The 26,391-nt window shown below is 39.6% G+C and overlaps 1 protein-coding gene across 3 annotated transcripts in view; it reads right to left on the bottom strand.

Annotated features, from left to right (window-relative positions):
• Positions 1 to 26,391, bottom strand: part of LOC127454368 (plectin-like) — a 199,716-nt gene that overhangs the window by 84,439 nt on the left and 88,886 nt on the right. Inside the window, exon 1 of one of the 3 annotated variants that reach the window (XM_051721516.1) lies at positions 15,018 to 16,754. The exons of the other annotated variants lie outside the window; for them this stretch is intronic. Within the exon in view, the coding sequence (XP_051577476.1) occupies positions 15,018 to 16,731 (1,714 nt within the window). The 5' untranslated portion in view covers positions 16,732 to 16,754. Of the gene's footprint in view, positions 1 to 15,017; positions 16,755 to 26,391 lie in introns of those variants that run through there. 3 annotated transcript variants of the gene reach the window in all.

Genomic DNA, 26,391 nt, shown 5'->3' on the forward strand with positions numbered 1-26,391 from the left:
AAGCAATGTCACAAAAATGAGGTATATGTGTAAACTCCGAGTTATGATTGTTAGGACATCACACATGTACTGGGCGTCACTAGATTCTGAGCATTTCTCCACATTATTTACGAGAAGGAACGCTTCCATCCAATTACAGTGCTGCCTCACGCATGAGCTGGCATTACAGCCACAGCAAAGAATTAAAACTCATGGACGTAACCGCTGTTCCGCAGCCATGAGACTTCAATAGCACTCGTGGAATAGACATGAGAGCGGACTTTTACACTAAACACTGTGATCAGATCGAAATCAATACACCAAACGCACTGCAGTCCGTAACCAGTGCAAGCATTTCTTGGCCTAGTCACACTCAAAACACACTGTTAATGAGGGAAGGCTATGAGCGCTGATTCTGTCACTTATTCTCCATGTGTCAGATAATGGACATCATAAGACTGAAATCAAATGTAAGAACTGTACACAGTCCATAACTGCACCGAAGCGAGCAAGTTTGTTGGCCGGCCGCTGTCAGGTTCCAAACATGAAGCAGTGGTGTATTCCAAGTGTATTTGGGGAGGCTTTTCTGCCAGTCATGTCTTCTCGCCATGTGTCTGTTCATAAACAGGATAACACAACGGCTTGTTCAAAAACAGAAGACAATGATGAAAACTGAAAACTCAAAGTTGTCAACTCTTTTTCAATCTTTTGATATACTGTATATATGTTTATTAATATTTGATAGGGCAACATAAATGCAGATGGACACACAAAGGGTACAGTTCATATACAAGTATGTTGGCTACTTCACAGAGAACAAGGTAGAGTAGGGTCTGGGGTTGCTACAATTGGTCAAGTGTAGGCTCAGCAATGTTATACTGCAATAAAATGAAGTCAGCTGAGTATCTGAATGTACTGAATGACCAGGTTATCCCATAATGGATTTTTTCTTCCCTGACGGCACAGGCATATTCCAGGAAGACAATGCCAAGATTCATCGGGCTAAAATTGTGAAAGAGTGGTTCAGGAGGGGGGCCTGGGTATCTCAGCGAGTATTGACGCTGACTACCACCCCTGGAGTCACAAGTTCGAATCCAGGGCATGCTGAGTGACTCTAGACAGGTCTCCTATGCAACCAAATTGGCCCGGTTGCTAGGGAGGGTAGAGTCACATGGGGTAACCTCCTTGTGGTCACTTTAATGTGTGTTTCTCGCTTTTGGTGGGGCACGTGGTGAGTTGTGCACGGATGACGCGGAGAATAGCGTGGGCCTCCACATGCTATGTCTCTGTGGTAATGCGCTCAACAAGCCACGTGATAAGATGCGCAGATTTACAGTCTCAGACGTGGAGGCAACTGAGATTGCTCGAAACAAAGCAAGCAAGTGCACGAAAGAGGAGGGGAAGAACTGTCATCCAGGGCAGTGTCACTGACAGAGGCCACCTGCCAACTGCTTACAGAGGTCAACTCTGTCACAAGAACATCATGGATCATTCCCAAGAACTGCTCCTTATTTACAGCCACTGTGAAACGGGACAGAAACACTCAGGCCTGAAAACCCCCTTTAAGTGACTCTTGACCCCATCTTGCCATGAATATATGCACCATTAAGAAGATTCAGGTTCAAAGAAGTGTCCAACTCCTTGTTCATACCTAAATACAAAGTGTTATTACAGTATTTTTATGGAGACATGAAAAGTGATGTAACAACTTGTATGCGAGCATCAGTTTGTTTGGAAATGTATCCATTTCCATCCAAACCTGTGAGCTAATCTGAGAGCTACAATACATTTTTCTACTGCATAAACACCTCTAACATTTTACTGGGTGAAAGATGTCATGCATAGCTCTAATCGGACATGTTTCAGAGGTGAGTATGAAGGTGTGAATGGAAGTATGCTTGAATGTGACCTTGCTAAATACTTCACAAGCCATCTTTCCATCAGTCACATTAACATTTGAGAGGTTGCAGACCTCTATAGCGAACAATAACAACAACAGGTCAGTCACTCCAAACATGCCACCCCAACTCTTTCAGTATCTCACTGTGAAACTGGAAACATGCTCTGGAATATAATTTTAATTGTTTTTAACTCTGAGAGACCCATTGTAGCAGACTTGCAACATTTGTTTACAGCAATTAAACACTAACTATTTAAAAAAAATTACAAATAGAATATATATTCTATATCTTATTCCCATCTTAGGCACCAGAACCACTGGTCTGGCCCAATCATTGTGGGATTCTTGTATTACCCCCATATCGAGCATGGCCTTTAATTCTCCCGTACTACCTGTTTCTTCTGTTCAGGTAAGCGGTAGGGATGACTACATACCACTACCCCTGGGGTTGTCTCAGTGTGGTGTTTTATGAGATTAGTGCGGTCAGGGAGAGGCAAGAACACGTAAAAGAAATTATTTTGCAACCTGACAAGAGAAGGTGGTCTCCACAAGGAACCGGGGTAAAGTGATTGGCTTTTAGATTCACCTCCGGTCCGAGCTCCTCCCTCTCCGGAACTACCGTCGCCAAGGATACGGGGACCACCTCTCTCCATGGTTTTAGTAGGTTGAGGTGGTAAATCTGACATGCCCCGCCCCTATCCGTATGCACTACCTCAAAGCCGACTTCCCCAACTCGCCGTGTGACCTCAAAGGGCCCTTGCCTTTTTGCGAGTAATTTCAAGCTCGATGTGGGGAGAAATACAAGTACTTTATCTCCCGGTGCAAATTCCCATAGTCAAGCTCCCCTGTTATACAGCTGTGACTGACATTCTTGTGCCTGTAGCAAATTCTCCTGTGATAATCACCCCAGTGTGTGGAGTTTTGCTCTCAGGTCAAGAATGTATTGAATTTCATTTTTGCTCTGTGAAGTTCCCTCCTCCCAATTTTCCTTCATGACGTCTAACACGCCACGGGGCTTACGCCCATATATCAATTCAAATGGGGAAAACCCCTGGGAGGCTTGCGGGACCTCTCGCACTGCAAATAACAGGGGTTCTAGCTACTTATCCCAGTTCTGAGCATCTTTGTGCACGAACTTACGAATCATATTTTTTAAGGTCTTATTAAATTGTTCAACCAAGCCATCTGTTTGTGAATGGTACATGCTTGTCTGAATCGATTTAATACCCAATAATTCATACAGCTTTCATAGTGTAGCAGTGCCCTGATCAGTGAGGATTTCTTTAGGAGTCCCCACTCGGGAGATTATTCTGAAGAGTGCCTCCGCAACACTATGTGCTGAGATGTTGCGCAGAGGTACTGCTTCTGGATATCAAGTTGTGTAATCCACCAGAACTAACACAAAGGGATGCCCATGTGCTGTCCATTCTAATTGCCCCATGAGGTCCATGCCCATTCGTTCAAAGGGGACCTCAATCAACGGGATGGGTCACAATGGCGCTTTTCGAGTGGCCGGCGGCTTCACCAGCTGATATTCATGGCATGCTGTATGCCACCGGTGAACATCCCCATGAATGCCTGACCAATAGGCTATGAGACGGCTTAGTGTTTTCCCCTGCCCCAAGTGACCTGCCATTGGATTATAATGAGCCACCTGGAATAACATTTCCTGATGGCTCTTTGGTACCAACAACTGGGTTGTATTTTAATTTTTCCTAGCATCTTGTGTCACTCTATACAACCAATCTTTTATCATTTAAAAATATGGGTATGCGAGTGCGATGCCTGCCTGAAGATGACATCAATCACTATCACCTGGTCAAATACGTGCTTCAGGGTTTCGTCTCGCAACTGCTCTAATGGGAAATCGTCTATCGGGAATTCCCTAAGGGCAGGAGAGGATGACACCTCCCCTTCCCCGGCATCAGCCTGATGTGGAGCAGAAGCAGACGGCCCAGGCCACGCCTCCCTAGCCATTTCAGACAGACTCACTTTGCAGGATGGACTTCTTCAACAACGCGTAGTCCAGGAGGTCAGCCGGTCAGCAGCAGCAGAAGATGCACCCCACTTGCAGCCCCATCTTTGTGAGCAACACGTGAGGGTTCGCTGCTGCTAGGGAAAGGGTGGCGGTCACCCCCTCCTGGAGTGCTAGGCTCCACAGTACCCGCCGGTCATCCTCCTGGGCCTGAAGGAGCACCTCAAAACGCTGCTGATGCTCCATGCATAGGTCCAGGAGGGCCTAGTGTTGGGCCTGGTGGATGCTGGCCAAGGAGCTGAAGACACTCTCCAGCGGCGACAACAGTGTATCCTTCTTCCTCAAATCCTGGGTTTCGGCACCAGTGCAACATTTCAATGGAATGAGGAAGCGGAAATTGTGACTCCAACTCAATAATGTATCTTTTTATTAATACACAAAACAATAAAAACGTTCGCATAAGGCGTAACGGATAAGCTTCAATCTATTGTTGTGGGCCGGGCAATCAACACACACACAGCATCTCACACTGCGAACACAGAAACAAGCAATTACCAGCAATTCATCTCAGGTGAGAACCCTTACCGCTTACTCTCTTTCCAGATGAACGCTCGACCAGGCCCTCGCCTCCACAACATACACTCACCAGCCACTTTATTAGGTACACCTTTACATCTACTTATTCATGCAATTATCTAATCAGCCAATCGTGTGGCAGCAGTGCAATGTATAAAATAATGCAGATATGGGTCAGGAGCTTTAGTTAATGTTAATGTGGCAGCGAGGGTGTGGTCAAGCATCTGTCCGGAGAGAGAGAAAGTGATAAGGGCGCTTGCACCTGAGCTAGATTAAGTGCAACAACTTCACAGCAGAAGGGAAGGAGAACACAGGGAAGCAGGTTTTCCAGGCTCAGGTAAGACTTTTAATTGGCCACTTCAGTGCTTTACAACTTCACAAACTCATCAGCTTTCACAGGCACGTAGTTACTTAAACACATCAGCTTCACAAATACAACAGAATGAACGTAACAGCTTCAGGAGCACTGTGGCCTTCCTTGTGCCAAACTCTCTCTGTCCTCTGCTGGTGGTGTGGCTGCTTATATGCCGCTCTCCCCATGCTCTCTGGAATTAGAGACAGGTGTTACACATAATCTAGCTCAGGTGCAAGCGCCCTTACCGCTTTCTCTCTCTCCGGACGGACGCTTGACCACGCCCCCGCTGCCATAGTTAACATCAACCATCAGAATAGGGAAAAAATTTGATCTCAGTGATTTCGACAGTGGCATAATAGTTGGTGCCAGACAGGCTGGTTTGAGCATTTCTGTAACTGCTGATCTCCTGGGTTTTCATGTGCAACAGTCTTAACTTCTTAGCTTACTTTTCATTTTTACATGTATTTATTTATTTGAGTGTGCAGAAATCACTGCAGCATTTGATAAATTTTTACTTTTAACTTTAATTTTGGTAGATGGAAATGTGATGCAATATAAATGGTATAAATATAAGAGGGTCAAATGTTATTTTGGAAATGTGATACAAGGGAAATCTTGTAAATATGGCAAGGTAAAAGGTTATTTTGGTTCTAAAAAAGAATAAACAAAGAAGAGGATGACTACTATACACTCAAAAAATAACTGTTTGGCTGAATTTGATTCAGTTATGGACAGTGGTTCCAAATGTTTGAAATTAGTTTCATGTAAAAATCTCAAATTAAACTATTTTAGCGATATGATAGCTAGTGACAGGAAATGTCAGCATGCTAAACACATGCTGGTGTGAAGCACTACTGAGTGCAACTTGGTCACGATGCTACTGTATGATTAGCACAGCAATTGCTCAATGGATAAAACAACATGTAAAATACTCAAAATATATTGGTCCTCAACCTAGGCTCAAGCTCCACTCTTCACCATGATGTTAACCCCCAAAACTCCAACATAACATAAATTCTTCTAAATGTCAACCTAACAGAACATTAAATGCAAACAAGTCTCTATTTTATATTCATCTTGCACAAAGACACATTAAATAACACTTAATTTAAGTTCCCTTGGTTACATGATTTTTGAGTAATATGAACATGGAATGAATGATTAAAACATTGATAGTGAAAGTTCATTTTTTGAGTGTATGATCAGCTAATTTGCAACTTACTAAGCAAAATAAATCAAATAACCACTTAATTCTGCCATATCTATTTCTATTTTGCACAAATGTATGACCTGCAATCACTGCTGCATGCTGTATCATTGTGCATTTGATCAATTAATATTGGCTTGGCTTGACCTCATTAAATAATTTTTGTAAACAGAATTGTGATGAAAGGGAAAGACATAAATATGGCCAGGTCAAATTCTGGTGCAAAACAAAGAATAAACAGATAAAAACATGAAATAATCAGCTCTATGCAACCTTACAAAAACATCATTAATCCACAAGCCACTGCCCTTTCTCATTATCTGACATACTCCATCAGGGGAATAAAAGGGTTAAATTCACTGCACCACAAAGGCAACACGAGTGTGTCCCGGAGATGGAGGGTAACTCCAGCCATTTAACAAAATATGCCCAGTGCAAGGTCTCACGACCAAACGTGAAGTTAAAGGGAAATTAACTCTCTTTACTTTCCTTTTGAAGAGAGTTTCCTCCACTATTTTATCTGGTTGTCATGTCTACATTCCTTCTTTATTCATTGTCACAACCCTTCCCATGTTCTCTTACCTGTTCTACAGCTGAATACAGACCTGCAGCAGACTAAACTGTAAAATCTCATAGTATTATAGTTGCAGCAAATTACTGATGCTTAATGGCATTTTTATGCCATGTTGCTCATAACAGTTGTCAGTTAATGGCGCTATTTTGCTGCAGTTGTTTTTGACAACCGCTTCTGCTCGGTGTCATTCTCAATAAAGTTCATTTGGTATCTTTGGAGTGCAGGGTTTTGGAAAGAGGGGGTGTGGCAAATCAATCGGCTCAGCTTGTGGAAAATCTAGAAAGGCTAACATCGCTTACAGCAAATTTAAATAGTGCAGTTAACTAAGGTAAATGAAAACAACCTTATAGTAAAGTGTAACCAATAAATTTGAAAATAGACAATTCATGATATATTCTCTAAGGCCACATCCACACTAATATGTTTTAGTTTGAAAAAGCATTAATTTAGCTTCTTTTTTTTTTACACCTCTCACTCACACTAGAACGGCATTGTCCTCCACTGTAACCAGAGCATTTTGAAAACACTCTTCATTACTTTAGAAAATGATAACTTCTGGAAACTGAAACGGATTAGTTGGAAGGTGGCCTAAAACAAGTCTTACTATCTTAAATTAGTTTCTCATGTAAATGTATCTTGTTTTAAGAATATGTAGATATATTTACTGTAAAACAAGACAATTATTTATTTATTTATTTTTTGCACATTTTCTGTTTCTGTCAATAATTGTTTTTCAACACAAAGTGAACAGGTTTAAATATGGCATAGAATTTCAATTAATTTGTATTAAACAGACAACCCCCTAAAACTATTTTCTTGAACATTTTACCATCTCTATCGAAGTCTGCAGCTTCTGTCTGGTTTGGAATTAAAAGACATAACCAGTTTCTAAAGAAAAACTAGTTAAGGGCAGATTAAAGACAGACAGGAATTTAATCAATCCAAAATAATGATGAATGTTATCATTAGCTCTTTAAAACCTTCATTTTCAAGACAATTTAAAGACAATGTGTCTTCAAACACACAAAAGTTCATATCTAATCCTGTGTTTAAAGAAATATTCTGGGTTCAGTTGAACAAAATTAAAAATTAACCATATTTACTTTCAGTATACATATTCCTAGTCTTATTGTGAAGGATTCACTGGTGCACGTTATTCCAAAGAAGAAAGTTTGTCTTCATACTATTTTATTACAAATTTAATAAATTGTCTGCCTCTGAATCAACTTTTCATTTTAGGTGACATCACCACTTTCTCTTATTTTTCTTGCCCTCCTCTCCAACGACTCCATTCTGGTATGTACATCCACTTGGGTTGTGAATGCCATTTTATGATGACTTTAAGCTCCATGGACAGCATCTGTTACATGCTGTTGAATACCACAGACAATAATTAAGACTAGTACAGTATGTTAACAAAAACAAAGAGCAAATTGGTGTTATGCGACATTTCCTCCAATGTACCGACAGCCACTTAAACACCAGACGCTTTCTGTTATAACAAAGCCAGAAAAGCCTGCTTCATGCCCGAAACAGGTGGGAGCATTTTTACCACTCTCATAAATAGCACAGATACGGGACACTTTACATTCCCAAAAAGACAGAGAGAATTTCCTTCCGAAACCCAACTCTCGTCCTCTTTTTCTACCCACCCACAAAGCTTTGTCATGATATAACCATCAGTCAGACCCCGTCAACGTTAACACCTCCAGGTATCTGGAGGATGAAGACTGGTAACACCACATCAAACGTGGGGCAACAAAAAATAAATACATAACCCAACATGCACCATGTATCACACTTAATTCAAGTGTGAACAGGTGTAGATATGGAATAGAATTTCAAACCTGTCTGAAAGTTGAAGCATCTGTGTACTGTATGCTAATACAAAGCTCTTCCCCTTTGACCTCGACCAAAACAACATTTCACATGCCAAACAAACACACAGAAAAAGACACACTCTTGCTTCGCTGACCTACCAGGTATGATCTTCATGAAGTTTGTGAAAAACAAAAGGTGGACAACCAGAGCAGGAACAGGGCAAATAAAGAAAAAGTGTCTGTTTGTTTGGTGAGCTCTGTCCCCTTCTTATTTTTGACGGCCCATGCCTACTGTTTGGATTTGTCAGCCCTGCTCCCCGGTGGCATTGCAATTAGGTGGGCGGAGACAGATGGGGGCCGGGGTGGGGATCGGGGTGGTGGGGTGAAAGGGAAGGGTACAGGAGTTTCTGTGGATATAAATATCAAGCAGGGCAAGCAGCTCATGCTGGCATAGTTAGAAACTGATGAAACTCTCATGGCCTCTTTCTGGCTTCAGAGGACCTGACTGTATGATCCTGGATGATGATATTGCATCACAGATCTCTCGGCTTTGTCTTGCCTCTCTGTTTGCCGTCCCTACTGCTGGCAGACACCAAAACGCCAGTTTATATGGAACTATTGGCATGAACTGGCAAAATGAAAACAATCAAATTCTTTTCATTTATATATGGAATGTGGTAGTGGGATGCCTAGCATGGCTATGAATCTCAGCCTCCCTCTTCTGCCATATCGTGAGTCTTTAGAGACCTCCCATGGAGCCAGACTTATGCTAAATATGGTATAGTTTTACATAGCAATGGATTGAAATTAGCACATGGCATTGCGAATTATGTGTTGACAGAGTGTCAATTTTATTTTTCCCCTCTTGTTTACAGCACTCATGGCTGTGCTTAATGGGATGTTTGAAGGCATCTAATTTGCAGCACTTGGCATGGTTCACAACTATGTTGAATATAAGATGAGCATTGACTGATCAGCACTAGTAATCAGTGCCAGTTTAATCTTACTTCAGCTAGGTTGTTAAATACATTATAAATAGGAGTACACAGCAATGGGTCAGCTTTCCTATTACATTACCAAACACTGAAATTAATAATCTCTATTTAACACTTAGCTATTTAGCAATTAAGTTTTCACACATGTGGGTCAAAAATGACCCAGCATCTAGTTTTTAAGACATAATTTTTTTTCTTTCTTTTTTTTTTTTCCCTCCCATTTTCTCCCCAATTTGTAATGCCCAATTCCCAATGCGCTCTAAGTCCTCATAGTGGTGTAGTGACTATCCGGGTGGCAGAGGATGGATCTCAGTTGCCTCTGTGTCAATCCACGCATCTTATCACGTGGCTTGTTGAGCATGTTACCGTGGAGACATAGCGCGTGTGGAGGATCCACGCTATTCTCCGCGGCATCCATGCACAACTCACCACGTGTCCCACTGAGAGCGAGATCTACATTATAGCGACCACGAGGAGGTTACCCCATGTGACTCTACCCTCCCTAGCAACCGTGCCAATTTGGTTGCTTAGGGGACCGGGCTGGAGTCACTCAGCACGCCCTGGATTTGAACTTGTGACTCCAGGGGTGGTAGTCAGCATCATTACTCACTGAGCTACCCAGGCCCCCAACATAATTTTTTACATGAATTTGATATTCTTATAAGTACATTACATTATACCCATTAGGGATTTTAATGATTCAATTAGTAATCAATTAATTATCGTTAATAATCCGATCAATTAAGCTTATCGATCATTAATTAATCAATTTCAGAAAAAAATGCATTTAGTAATTATGCCAGCAGACATTGAAAAAAAATTCTATACAGTCAGCTGTCGCTAGAGGGCGCACTGCCGCTTTCACGCCGCATATCACGTCTTGTCTGCAACACAGAAGAAAAACCTCACAGACCTCACATCCTCTCTTGTAAAGACAAAGTGGGCTCAATATAATCAGTGTTGGAGTGTTTCTCTATAATTGAACTTTCTGTTTTCTGATAGTGTGTTAAAGTACAACATGACAAAAAGCACTGCTGGTCTCATTGTTTCGTCCCAACCAAGCGGAGTTTCCATCGAAATGTTTAGCATTTTTTAAGCACATTTCTAAAAATTCAACAACAGAAAATTTTAATTATTGTAGATTTCCATCCACTATGTCATGCACATTATCTTAAGGGAACTGCCTTGTCATGATGGAGCAGCTTAATGATCTCTTTGCTTAGTCACATCAAGCTATCGCACACCCATAGCATGTACACAAATGGTGAAAACACGTCATCGTTTTGAGAATAACTGTTTCTATCACCTTAATCTGCATTTTAACTATTGTGAAACTCTAGAAAATCCACCTCCTCCTCCTAGCGTATAAAATTTTAAGCAGATTTTGAGAGTTTATTCGCATGCCAAGCGTTTCCATTCAGGATTTCATATGTGCAATTATTGTGTTTATTTTGCAATGACCGACTAACTGTACATTATCCCTTACATATTATTCACTGTTGCAAATGTATTCATGTATTTTCAAGATTTTAAAATTTGTTTGAGACAGCACATGATCAATGAGTGTATTTACATACACACCAATATGCTAATAACTACCAAAAATCAGTTTATATATAAAAATAAAAAAATCAAACAATGCAAGAAAACCAGGTTTACATGAGATTTAAAATCATCGGGTAATTCTCTGTTTTTGACGTCATAACACAGACATTCATGTGCACAACACTTGCGCACATTGGATAAGCCAGTAAAAATGCCATTAAAGGTGTGTACACACAATGTAAAATTAGGCTTTGGGCAAAAATGTATAGGTGTCGATTCTCTCTTGCTTAAACCATTCCCTGATAGCACATGTACATCACCTAGACATTTATTTGATATGTGTGCTTACATCTGGAAGGCATATTTTAGTAGATTGCTTGTTAATATAATATGTCTATAATATATTTCCTCTCAAATGTAAAAAAAGACATTCAGCAGATTTCTTTGAGACGTTTATAATTTAGAATGTTTGTAAATCTGCTCTTTTTAAGATGTTTAGCAGATGTTAATAATTAAAATGCAATGCTTTCCAGATGAAACGCTTTTAAACAGACATCTCGGAGATGTACTGTACGTGTGCTATCTGGATATACTCAAAAATCAAGAGTTCATGGCAAGTTTGTGGTAAATTTGTATCAGTACTGGCTATCTGGGTATAGCACACGTACATCTCCGAGATTTCTGTTTAAAAGCATTTAATCTGGAAAGCATCGCATTCTAATTATTAACATCTGCTAAACATCTTAAAAAGAGCAGATTTACAAACATTCTAAATTACAAACGTCTCAAAGAAATCTGCTGAATGTCTTTTTTACAACCAAGAGGAAACGTAATTATTTTAACATGCAAATGAGCTTTGTGGCAAATTTACAGCAAATTGTCCATTGTTGCCAAAGGTTTACTGTAGGTTCACCACTACTGGTGAAGAGCTGCAAAGTTCTGGCAAATATTTGCAGCCAATCACAAGCTCATTTGCATGTGAAAATAATCATGCAAATGTGCTCAATGTTTGCTGATGGCTACAGCTAGTGGTGTTCTGCTTATGAAAAAAAAAGTTTTTTTGAACGCATTTTTTTATGTGAACTAATCCTTTTTCACTTCCATTGATTTGGTCGTAAATTATTAATTTAAAAACATGACTGAAACAATGATATAATTACTCACTCATAAAACAGAATATTTATCTGGCATAAAGATAATCTGCAGAAATGGTTTTGAACGAATCAGTGAATAAATTTGCAAGAATATTTTTGGTGAATGGATTCAAAAGACTCAAATCACCAGGATTAATCAAAATCCACTAGCTCCCACTACATGGTTATAATCCTACCAGGTGTCAGAGTAGCTCAACTAGTCATGCCTGCTAAATGTAACGCAATACACACCAAACAATCAGACATATTTACCTCAAGATTTACCACTACAAAAAGTTTCCCTACATACATGTAGGAACTGAAGGAACAGTTACATAAGTATAGCATAAAACTACAGAAACCAAATTAACTGACTTCTTTGTTGGTTCATTTCTGTGAAGTCACAACACCAGCCATTGATACATTGTGTCGGACTAGACTTCTTAAAGGTCAGATTGATCTGGCTCTAAATTCGACACTAAATGACTCACACACTGCCCCACAATCATGTGGCATTGAAAACATCAGAGAGGCTCTGTCGCAACATCACAAACATGCAGGAATTTATGGAGGAGGATACAAAAAAACAAGAACAAAGAGCATACTGACACAACACACGTTTGACTGAACTGAATAAAATGCTACAAAACATCTCAAACTAAACCATTCCTAAACTATTGCATTCAGGGCATAACAGATGGAGAATAGGTTCCAGGCACCATAAATAATCTCATTCCTTGTGTGCTATTAAAAACAAAATTGACAGAGCACCTGTTGTTTCAGCTAAAGGTGATTTAAAGGCAGTGGCTCTTGTCATATAGGTAGCTCATTAAAGATACAGTAGGGGGCAGCAGAAAATTATGATGCATGCATCTCTCAAGCACAGCTGACTTGAGTTTGTGTGTTGTTGGAGTTTGTGACATCTAAGCATAATAAAATATAAAGTATGCTTCCTCTTTAAATCTGTTAGTGTTTGCATGGAATATGGGAATTGTGACTTACCAAAACAGAAAACACTAAAACAGAAGGCTAATTGTCTTAGGATATTTCCCATGTGAGACACCTAGTAAACACCCCAGTATGTGTCAAATTTGACTACTTCCTGGTACTACTTAAAACCCTCATGCCTCTCGTGACTACGCCAAATGTCTTATAATTTCGCCTGACAGGCTTTATTAGCAGATTCATTAGCAGATTGCTTTGATATACAAAATGCCAATGCAAATCAGTGCTAATCAGCATATATATTTACAGTAATTACATTTATTTGCCTCTTAAGCTTCACCAAACAAAACTGTAAAAATAATGATAAATAAACAGATTTCCTGAACACGTCCCACGTCTGCCATTTTGACAAATGGCACAAGCATGGCTGGTCGGGATGCTCAAACAAACAAAGCACAACAGATAGCACCAAAAGAGTGTTTACACCTTTCGAATCAACCTACAACTGGCTTACTTACAGTTGTTTCTACATATTAGACATGGGCTGCAGAAAGTTGTTTAAATTGAAAAAAATGACATACACCTTTTAACTTTTAGGTTCATACATTTATAAACTGCCATGACAGCTTTTTTATCACTTATCTTCAACTGAAAATGTATAGAATAGAGAATTGGAGCAAACTCTAGCTTTTTTGTAGCATGAGGGGTTGTGGGCAAAAATGCATGATTGTACACTTTGAAAATTCAATGTAATTAGCATACCATCCAGAAATTTTCCTCATACTGTTTCCAGCACACTGTGATTTGGGATACACTAAATATTATCTTGTATACTAAACAGTATGGATAGAATGTGAATTGGGATGCAGCCACTGAGTTCTTATATGATTCAGTATCTTTCTCATTTTGTATCTAATAACACCTGAAACACAATACACCTGAAATGCACACAAACAAACCAGCACGCATTCCAGAGCTTCATATTGCACAATCTGGTGGAGATTGAGTGAAGGGAGAAAGTGGTGGATTTTGGGATGAAAAACCTTATCTGTGTTATGCCCCATTACATATTACAAAAAGCAGACACACGACTAGCTAATAGCTGACCACTGGAAACCAGAGACAAGGGAGAACTAACCACAGGAAATAACCAAAAAACATGTGCTTCCTGCAACAGTGACACAGATTCATGATAGCACAGCACTAGTGTTGTTGTTTCATGAATCTCAAAGACTAAGAAGGTTTTTTCAACATAGAGAACAGGATTAGCATTTGGCTATGTTTGGCAGCAGGGAGGGAGAAACTGACTCCAAACATTGTTGTCCTGTCAGAAACGTGCTGCTTAACTGCCTATAACCACCAGTCTGGTATTCCCCTTCAAGACGAATAAAACCCCAAAATCACAAGCTAGCCAGTCACAATATGTTGAATAAAAAGTGTGGTTTTGAAACCTTCCACACATAATTTGATGGTATGGGTGTGGATCTGTTGTGAATCACACTAAGAAGTTAATTTCAAAAATGTTTGTGGAAAGAAACAGTTACAAACATGGCAATCTGAATAAATATCCATCCAAAAAACAATTTGATAGAGTTAAAAGTTAGTATTTCAGATGTGCATTACTGCATAGACAACAAATGTATTATGGAAAAAGTTCCATGAGTGTTTATACAGCTCACCTCTTTTTACTAGCTAATGTGAATTTAAACCACAACAATATCACTTGAATATGCTGCAGAGCATGCGAACTTCTCTTCACACTAACAACACTACTGCCTGTAAAATAAAAATAAAAAACCTATTTATTGAGTTTATGTCAGTAAATATAGAGCTCAGGCACATTGCATATAAAGTTACATGTCTCTCAAGCATGCCCAGTGCAGCTATTCTGACACCACAGCAGTCACCTTGAACCTCCCACACAGCAAGTAATGATGGTAACTGGAGTAGTACTACTGACTTCAAAAGCACACGAGCGAAAGAGAGTAAGATAGAACTGTAAAGCTCTTGTACCTTCAGTGAAGTTGGGGAAGGTCTTTGACTCTGGCTCTTGCAGTGAATGATCCCAACTTGTCTCTTCGTCAGTACCCTGCAGAAAGCCACGCTCTTTGGCCAATTCCTCCAAGACATCATAGTCTAAATCATCTCCTACAATCTCTGGCAGTGGGGATGCAACAGGTTGGCCTGCACCAGGACTGGCAATCTGTTGCACTTCAACCACTTCCTCCACCACAACAATCTTTTTCCGCATGGCGTCGTCGTTGGGCTGCTTTTGCACGTCGCAGGTGATCTCGTCAGCAGGAAGAGGGCCAGTGATGACAGGCTGTGCAGTGGCCTTGCTATCCGAGAGCCCTCTCTGCCTCTCTTTACTCTGCTGTGTATCAGCAGCGGCTGCGTGTTGTGCAATGCTGGGAGGTTCCCCTTGCTCAGGGAGGGGGCTGGACTGGGCTGAGGCTGCTGCTGCTGACACTGAAGCTGCTGGTGCTTCCCACCGTCTCTGTGTGAAGGAAGTTTTTCCTTGCGGAACCTCTCGTTTTTCAGCCAAAGGCTGAACAAGCTCCACCTCCCATTTGTGTGCTGGGGACTCACTCTGTACAGCTGTTGGTTGCATGCTTTCTGCAGTGTGCATTCCTTCAGGGAATGTCTTCGCAGAATCATGTGTTGCAGCTTGCTCGGGGGCTTTCACCTTAAGGAAGTCAACCTTAAAAGCATCCTGGGCAGCCATCTTTACCTCTGCTGCTTTTGCCTCAACCACAAGTGGAACTTGTTTTAAAACAGAAGTTTTGTTTGCAGATTTCTTTTTCATCTTTCCTTTTAAAGGCTTTGAGGCATCCTCTATATCTCTGTCCTTTTCAGTTTTCATCTCTGCAACAGGTTCCTCATTCAGTTTTGCTGATGATGGCTTTTGTTGAACAGAATCGATCAGTTTGTGTGTCGCTGTTGTAGACTCCAATTTCATTACAGCTAATTCAAATACTTCTGAAGTCTTCACAGTGTCAGCTGTGTTTATCTTTGCATCATAACCTGTAGATGGGGCTTGAGATACAATGGTGGGTTCAGGCTTGTGACCTTTAACCTCTGCCTTGACCTCAGCAGTAGAAATAGCATGAGTCTCCACCTTTTCATTAACTTTTAATGGCATAGTTTCATGATCCTTGGATGCTTTTTGAGCTCCCTCAGCCTTTTGGGAACCAGGTGCTCTCTGTTGCTCCTTAAAAATTTGAACAGAAGCAGGTACTGTGGGCAGTCTTGCTGTGGAGGCTGAATCACTGTACCTCTGCTTTACAGAAAGCTCAGGGGTGTGTTGTGACACATTAACCTCTGATTTCTTATCAATGTTTATTTCCAAATCTTTTTTCTTTGACAGAGGCAGCATTGATGATTCAAGAGACATCTGAGTGTTAATGGAGGTATTTGGCTCAGCTGCATGAATAGTTGGCTCATGTTTTGGTGAAATTGAGGTCTCTATTGTAATGGCTGCTTTTTCATTCTTGATTGGATGTTTGTGTACATTTTTGGTCATTGTGGTTTTCTTTTTTCTCCCCACGTTTGATTTTGTTGGAGAAGGATGAAGAGCATCCATATCGGTTTTGCTGTCACCTGTTACTGTAGATGTTGTTTCCTGAGAAACCTCGAAAAACACATCTTCCTTATGCTTTTCTTTGACAGATTCAGCTGAGCCAGAAAATACTGCAGTTGTCTCCATTGTTGATGAAACAGTTGGCATTTCCTGCACATTTTTTGTCACAAGGCTTTTCTGTGTTTTCTCCACCTTCGGTTTTGAGGAAGTAGGAAAAAGAGCATCCTTAGCCATTTTGCTATCGCCAGTCACTGTGGATGTGGTTTCCTCAGAGACCTTGATACACATATCTTCTACAACTTTGTCTTTAACTGCTTCAGTACTCACTGTTGACAAAACAGGTTGCACAGTTTCGGTCACAAAGGTTTTCTCCACCTTCAGTTTTGATGGAGTAGGACAAGGAACATCCTTAGCTGCTTTGCTATTACCTGTTACTGTGGATGTATTTTCCTGAGAGACCTTGATACATACATCTTTTGTGGCCTTTTCTTTGCCTGCTTCAGTTGGTACAGATGACACAGAGGATTCCACTACTATTGTTGCCACTGTTGATGAAAGAGTTGGCACATCCTGCAAATTTTTGGTCACAAGGTTTTTCTGTGTTTTCTCCACCTTCGGTTTAGAGGGAGTAGGATGAGCAGCATCCTTAGCCATTTTGGCAGTTACTGTGGATGTTGTTTCCAGAGAAGCTTTGATATGCACATCTTCTGTGACCTTATCCTTGGTCATTGCAGATTTTTGTGTTTTCTCCACTTTTTGTTTCGATGGAATTGGCTGAAAAGCATCCTTAGTCACTTTGCTACCACCTATTACTGCAGATGTTGTTTCCTGACAGACTTTGACAAACACATTTTCTATGGCCTTTCCCTTGGTCATTGTGGTTTTAGGTGTTTTCTCCACCTTTGGTGTTGAAGGAGTAGGACGATGAGCATCCTTAGCTATTTTGCTGTTGGCAGCGACTGTGGATGTGGTTGCCTGAGAGACCTCGACAAACACTTCTTCCTTGGGCTTTTCTTTAACTTCTTCATTAGGGACAGAGAACATGGAAGATTCCACTGCTATTGCCCTCTCTGTTGACGAACTGGTTGGCATATCCAAGCTGATGTTAACCTTTTTTGTTTTCTGAAGCAGTGTTGATGTGGTGCATTCCAAGGGTTCCATTTCTATAATTTGTTCCTGTTTAAATGGCTTAGCATGGTTAGTTTCAAAAGGAGACATATGAGAAACTGTATCCATAGCAAACTTCCTCCTAACAATCGATTCCATTCCTTTGGTGTAACCACGAGTATCTGAAAGCATGGGCTGTTCCTTTGATTCCCATGATTCTTTAGGTTTGACTTGACTGCTAGCCATTTGACGACCTCTAAATCGCGGTGTTCTCTCATTGGATTCAATAATTTCCGACTCATCAGTGCTCATCATTTTGCGGCGGTACCCCTGCCGATCCAGCAAAGCCTCTTGGTTTTCTGCACTCATCCTTCCTGGCTTGGGGACATAAGAAGTTGGACCCTGAATAGCTTGTACCTGGGCTGCCCTATGGGCGATGGCCAGAGTGGCAGCTGGGCGTCGCACTCTCTGTAGTGGAGTGGGCACGATCTCCGCTGGCAAATGCAGGTAATCACGCAAGTAAACAATCCCTGTGTTAGTAAGGTACCAGTAGAAGTGCCTCCATGTAAAGGTTTCCCTGACATATCCCTTGGACTTCAGTGATCCCATGGCTCTGATCACCTGCAGGTTGTCCACACCAGGAATCTCAGGATGCTTGGTTTGGGGCCGTTTATCTTTCTTGGCAACCATGACACCATCCCGAAAAAGATGCTCATAGATGGCCCTCAGGTTACCAAGGGGCATTACCATTCCAGCAACCATTATGCTTCCTTAGTGAGTCTTACAGCGTCTGAGTTAACAGGAACAGGTACTCCAAAGAAGAACACCGGATGACCTCACTCCTCAGGGTCCTGTGGCAGAGCCTGCTGCCACGAGCTACCAATTCAATCAAGAAGGAAGCTAAAAATAAATATAACCTACTATTTTATGCTTGTCCGCTGTTGTTTAGCTTATTTCCCTCCTAATCAAGAGAGTTACTTCTTTCTTCTCAAACTTTCTCAGAAGCAAAAGAAAAACTTAGAGAAGGAAAACTGCTCCCTTCTGTTCTCAGCCTTCCTCCTAAGTGAACATAGCAGACTGGCAGAGCTGCATTGAGAGGGGGTGTGTGTAAGAGGGAGAAAGAGATTGAGTACTGTGATCCAGGCAGCTCCTCCCACCTTAGTCAAGCAAGGAAGAAACTGTTAGAATCAAATAACCCAGTCGGCAGAGTCTAAACAGTTGTGACTGGATTGTAGGTCACGCTTGCAAAGATAATGACCAAAAGTACTGGAAGCCAAAAATAGGTCTCTAAAAATGTTACCAAGAATTGTCTGTTCAGCGCACCTATGTCACACTGAAGCATATGTACAGCAATGTCTATGAAGAACCAACAATAGCAGTGCCCATCACATATTACACACCTGTTGAACACAATCTTATCAGTGGAGAGAGCAAATTGGTCAATAAAAATATGGGTTTAGAAAAAGGAGACACCCTTCACATATGTCCTCCAATAGATGAAAGACACAGTTACTAACACCCACCTTAGGCAAGCAGAGTTTAAACATTTCATATTGTGTGACAAGACACACCTTTTGCCGTACAGGCACATGAATGCCTCAAATAATTCCTCAAAAATCTTTATTTCAGGAATGCTTTTTTACGTTTGGTTATTTAACCACATTCTACAGTACATGCAAACAGGAGTGACAGCAACCCATTTTGATTAGAGATCAACTTATTGGCATGGTACAGAAGATATGAACATGAATTACATATAACTGATAACTCAAAGCTGATACTGCAGAGAAAGAGATAACTTTGTGAAAGTGAAAAGATTTGACCGAAAAGAAGCATAGTGTCATCTCTTGATGTCAGTATTGTAATAATACAAACAAACATTCACATAGAAATATTCTCATAGCAATCATACTGTAGATATAAGAACTAAGAATAAGCAAGCAGAAAACATAAAGGTTAATGTTTAGCTTATACTGACCTGAGGCTAATTTAAAATACACTGAACTAGTGGCCAGTTCAGGTTTTGCATCCAATATGTGCAGATATCAATGTAATACACTTCTTTAACAGTAAGCGCAAACATGTGCAGAACCAATACAGCAGAACAAAAATATGAACATTAATGTTTTGCTCATGTAAAATGCACTGATTTACTAACTGGTTGTTGATACACTTCCTTGACAATTCAATTCATTTTTATTCTGGAAATGAGTCATTTGCAGAGGAAAAGAAGATAAAATACTGAGAGCATTACAGCAAGCACATTTTACAAGCACTGTTGGCAGTACAGTGACATGATGCAACAGTCTGAAAGAACCAATGTGGAATTCATTTAGGGCTCTATATTTCTCGATATAGCTGCTGAATTTTAGTTTCCTATGAGAGTGTCCACTAAATAAAGAAATGTGGTTTGCTGCTAACCTTTCAAGGGAACCAAGATCATGGTGTGTGTGATATAAGAGGGAGAGAAAGACAGGGACAGACACAGACAGATGCAGATACAGTGAGCAGAAACTGAGACGGGTAGAGTTCCACTAATTGTCTATGATCCCCTCTTCTGGAAAAACTGAGTAGATACTTTTTAATGCCCACTGCAATTACCAATTTTCAGAGTATACTGTATCTGTAGTGATAGGAAAAAGTAGTAGGCAATTTCATGTGCTCCATCTCAAACCTCAAACAGCCGTTTACAAATGTTTTTGTTTTTTTTAATCACCATGGAAACAGACAGTGTGTAAGTTCCGGGAACGTCAAATATCCTCTTTCACAGGGCTCCAACACCATGAAAATAACTTCTGGGCAGCTGTGCAGGACACCTCACATCTGTTATAATTTTTTTTGTTTGTTTTGTAATATACGTCATTGCTTGTAATAAATATTATCATAATACTTAATAATTTTAATAACGTGGATTCTTGCACTAGAAGTGGTATTGAGTCTCTTTAAATGAAGCAATAATGATTCTTTCTTTCTTTCTTTCTTTCTTTCTTTCTTTCTCTCTCTCTATATATATTGTATATGTATATACTAGTAGTATACATTTTTTATTACATTATATATATACTATATAATTAATATCTACTTTTTTATTATATCTACATTATTATATTTATATACTATAGACAATTAATTATACTATTTTATATCTATATACTGTATCTTTCTTTTTCTTTCTATCTCTTTCTTTCTTTCTTATATATAACTTATTATGTTTATATATATTAGTGGTATACATATTAAATATACTGTGTATATACTGTAGATCGTCCTTTATATATATGAAGTATTACATTTATACTGCACTGTATATTCTATTAGTATACAATATAATATTTTAGTGTACAATATCTTCTATCTTTTTCTTTGTGTTTTTATTATTTTCTTTTCTCTCTTCCCTTGATTTATTTGCTGGACAACACACCCCAGAGAGCCCACTTTCAGTCTGAAAGGTTCTGACCAAGCTTAACCAGAAAAAAAAAAAAAAAAAAAAAAAAAAAACGGTTTTAAAAACAATTCAGAGTACAAAAGGAAGGGTGGACTCATTGTATTACAACACAAAATGGTATGCATTTCTAATCTCCACAAGCCATGTATCCAGGTGTATGTACACAAAATGTTCAAATGAGTCACTTGATACTAAATGGAGTTACTTACAGGAAACAGGAAATACCTTGAGACATATTACACAAAATGTCTATTGTCTACATATGAAAAGTTAATAATATGAACAAAACACAGGGTAACTAAATCTGGAAAAAATAAACAGTAACCTATACTAAGATTTTCCAAGAAAAAGAAATTTCTTCATAATTATTAAGCTGAAATGATTCACTGATCATATTTGTTCACACAATTACAGTGATTTGTTCCTGAATTACTCTAATGTCAATCACTTAAGGTGCTTAGAGCTCACTTGTAACTAGCCCGTTGTAAAATGTGTAGCAACACAAAAAAGAACAAATAAGAGGTCATCTAATCTGATTTAGTCAAGAACCTAGCTCTTCATTTGGATAATTTCAGCTCTTTTTATGTGTGCCCAGTTTGCCCAGAATAGACGTTAAGGTTTGGACCTCTGCCCACTGTAAAGTGTTGCCTTCCCCCTTTAGACAGCTGACAAATGTCGACATGCTCTAGAGGTCAGTTTTGCATGTGTCCATGGCAACAGAGGGACTCCACCAGGTGGAATATAATTAAGGAGGATCTGGCTAGAACATACAGTACATAGATTAAATTTCATTCAAACCTCCACACGACTTCATCCAATTCACCATCAGGCCTCAGATGCAAATCTTTTTAAGATGCAAATTCTGGCGAGACCAAAAAACTAAATGGTATCACATATTAATGACAGTTGCGTAAAACAGATGAGTGCCACATGAGTATTTGTCACTCCAAAGCTTCAGATGTGTTGTCCTTGCTCCATGGATCTAAACTAGAACAAAGTGCAACAGATGCTTGTCTGTGATTCATATTCAGAACATTTGAGGAAATCCAAACTGTTTCATATATGCAAATCAGTGTGAGCACACAGAATGGGCCTCTACTGTTAAGGGTGCAGCCTCTCTAAAGTACACACTACACCCTATACATACTATACAGCTGTTCTGCCCATTATTTGCTAACATTTGAAAGCCACACATAGGCATTGTGTTAGCCTCTCTCAAAGTACAAGAAACATAATAATAGATGTCAAAACTATTGCAGCTCACGAGCCATGATGAGAAAGGACATTTTGTGGATCATCTGGTTTGCATTTGCAGCATCACGCTGAGTAGTCCCGCCCACTGTGAAATCTCATTGGTCCAGAAATATTTTCTGATTGGCTGACATTGTCTCATGTTTAGCAGCAGTTTTGCATTCAGTGTGCATGTATAATATGCTTGAAAAGTGTTGCATCATACCTAGTTAGGACATGGAGTTGTTAAAGTAAGGAATTTAGCTAGATGCTAACGCATACATGCAAAGCAACCTGATCTTATAGAATCTTGTTACTATACCAACATTTTTACAAAATAATTTTTACATGGCTTGTTGTATATATCGCAACAGTTTCACCAGAGAAGTATATTGTAGGGTGTAGTTGACATTTGCGGATTTTGATGGGATGCAGTCAATACATTCAGACTTTAAAACATTCAGGCTCTCACCTCATGGCTGGTGACTATGCTGACCCTTTATTTGGGGACAGAGCTTCAGCTGTCAGAAGCCCCAATATCACCTCTAGCCTACAGCACCTGTTCACACCGCGAGGAAACTGGATCTCCTGTTCTCAGTTGATCAGGATCCATATATGGATGGAATCAATGAGGTCTATTATACCTGGACAGAGCTATCCTTTAGTGTTCCTATTCATCTCAATGGCAATTGCTTGGCTGGCGCATTCAGTCCTGAACGTTCACAACTTGCTTGCTGCCATATGACTAATTACTCTGATTGACACCACAAGAATACACTTCACTAGCGACTATCCTGAGCTGTGACTTCAGTGGCAGCAGACAGGAAAAAATAAAAGTCCATGTCAAGGTTTTAACCTACCGATCCATCAAGCTGTTGCCAAAAATGTATTTAGTCAGAATACGAAAAATATGATAATTTATGATCTTAAGAGATCCAAAACTGACTTAAGTGAGGCAAAACTCTTATCTGGTTCTGCAGCTTATCACATGATCTTGAGGATGTAAACATCGCTGGCAACTCTCTCCACAAATGTGTTTGTGTTGAACCAACTCCAACATAATAAAACAACTGAGGTCAAGCAATCCTTATCGTGCAGTCTTTCAATTTCCTGTTATATTTATACTCCTAGTCTGTAACACCCAAAACAGCCAATCACACAGTCAATTGGTGCTAAATGAGGCTCATAGTACTGTAGATATACAGTATGTGTATTCAAGAGTCTCTAGTACCTGCTCTAATTGACATCCAAGTGACCAAAAGACCTCTTTCCATTTCAGATTTACCAGCATTACAGTGTTTACCATATTATAAGGTTTACCGCCGTTACATTGCCATGAACGACAAAGTTGTAATATATAGATATACCTTAACACAGATGAGGTTAAGTGATTTTATTACACTAAAATTATGTTTACGTCCTGTGGCTATACTTTTGAATCAGTGAGTATTTTAACACTGATGGACTGCATTTCCATTTTTAGTGCCTATAACCACGATTTTTACTTCTTTTTTAAATAAACGTGGGACAAGCCAAAATTATTATTATTATTTTTTTTTTTATTTTTTTTTTTGGTAATCCACATTATGCCACAAATCGAACTGTCTATTGAGCTTAATTTGTAATGAATCAGTGAATGAGAGAACAAAGAATAGTCTTGGTAATTTTTCACCCCAATATCAAAAAGAAGGAAAGAATTGATATTTTGCACCAAGACAAATATACTGTACCTGTTTTGTGACTGTTATGATTTTGTGAACTGTGGCATTATTTTCATGACAATTTCCACCAAACATACTCATTACTAAATTAGAAGAGAAAAAAAAAATCATTTGCATTATTGTAATATAGTAATGAAACTCATCCTGTCCAAGAAAAATTATTTGTCTTATTAAAATCAGAATACATTTAATTCAGTCCAACAATGCCAACTACTATTGTATACTTGATTGTACTTTAAAAATTGTACTGTTGTCATTTTCCTAATGCAAAACATAATTTCTTAATTTGTTCTTTTGGTGTTAAAATATGAACCTGAAATTTTGTGACTGATGTTTGTGTAAGATTTACACAAACATACTTTGTAACTACGCCTGTAACTACTGAAAATGTCCTTTTGTTAAAAGCATGTTTAACTAGCACCCAAGGCTTTGAGATGCAAGAGGGCGTGAGCAAATGTGATTAACCTCAGACTTAACCAAGAGATGATGCAGCAAAATCTAGCCATAACTGGACAAGGCTGCTCTAGGCATGCACAGCAAGTGGGCAAGCTTCTTTCTGAACAGCACAACGAAGCTAGTGCAAAGACAGGATCATTTTTTTCCAGCACAACAAAAAGAATGAAGAGCTCTGCACATTCCTGACATTATTTCTCAGATAAACAGATTATAATTGACATGAAAAATCAAGCCAGAAAGCTTTGAGAAATGTGAGCATAGCCTTCATACTCTTCGATAGAGAGGGCATGAGCCTACAGGACTATGAGCAAGGAGAAAGAACCAGTAAATGGGAGGAGTTCTAATCGATTTTCCTGCCAAATCAGAGCCAAGCCAGCAAAGAATCATTTCCAAGGTGTAGGTAATAAATATTTTTGAGATCTCAGGTCTCAAGCTTTTCACAAAACCATTGCTTATTCTGAAAAACTCTTTAGTTGAAACCTATTAAGCAAGACACTTTCTTAACAAAGTGAATGAATATATAGTATTAGCAAGCGTAGTCAAGTGCCTTTACAAGTCAGACTGTTCTCACTGTGAATTCGGCAACCGTACACAAATGTTTTGTTGCTGAAATCGATCTGTGCTTACCGAAATTCAAATCACTGCCACCTACTGTTGTTAAACATACAGTATGTCTTTTCTTGTGAGGGCAGAGCAAGGACGCAAGGAAAGGAAATGAGGATGCACAATTTTAGAAATGAGACACACCCCCAGTTTCCTGGTAGAAATGTCCATTGGGTGGTGGCAAAAGTTGTATTTGTAGTTGTAAATGATAGTAATACCGTGAACATGAATGATTATTTTATTAACTCTAGACCCTAATCCTAACCCCAACCCTAAACCTAACCGTCAATGGAGTAAAAACCTCTGAATTGTGTTTAACATTTTTTATGTGAATACGATTACTTCCTGGTTTCCATGGGACCAGAACCTGAGTCTCGGAAGTTGAATTAGTAGCGCTAGAAGGAAATGCGTTCAGACTTGATTGATGCAGGAATGTCTGATGGCTATGGCGCTCGTCACTAATTTGGCTGAATAGGGTTAATTTCACGGTACAAGAACTTACGGGGGGGAATTCACTAAGAATGAATTCTGCACAATAAATGCCCTATTTATTAGCATACGTGCTCTGCGCTGGTTTAGCGCCCCATTTACTAAAGGGATTATTCAGATCAGGAAAAGTGTGTGCAGAACGCAATTTGCACGGGCAAATCCATTTTGTGGCCCAATTCTAAGCACTATATAGCCGCAGACCACCAGATTTGACACACCCTGCCGGGACTGTGCACCATCACTGGGATTCAGGCACTTAAATCATATATTAAACATGCCAAATGTGCGCTTCTGGATATGTCAGGTCATAACAATCTTCTTTTAAATAATAGCACAATCTAAGGGTACGTTTACACAACAACGATGTACTAAAAACGGAAAAGTTTTCACGTACAGACGACAACATTTTCAAAACGATCCCCGTTCACACGGATCCGCAAAAATGACTAAAATGCTGTATTATGCATTCCAGGGCATTATTTGGTGATGTCACTTTGTAAAGAAACACTACGCGCCTGCGCACTTTAGCATTCTTCCACAAAGCGGTGAATACAACAATGAAGATGGCGATCGCAGGTCGTAGTAGTGATGCAGTAAATCTACACTTTGCTGGAGAAGCGTCAATAAACTCAAAATCTTGAGCAGCACAAACACAGTCCTGTAGTCCGCCATTGTAGTTTTGAATGTCTTGTGCGATGTTTACTCGCGCGCATGCCTATAGTCTGAACACGTAATACGTGTGTGCATGAAGTCATC

The sequence above is a fragment of the Myxocyprinus asiaticus genome, chromosome 16 (genome assembly GCF_019703515.2).
Source record: "Myxocyprinus asiaticus isolate MX2 ecotype Aquarium Trade chromosome 16, UBuf_Myxa_2, whole genome shotgun sequence".
NCBI classification, from domain to species: Eukaryota; Metazoa; Chordata; class Actinopteri; order Cypriniformes; family Catostomidae; genus Myxocyprinus; species Myxocyprinus asiaticus.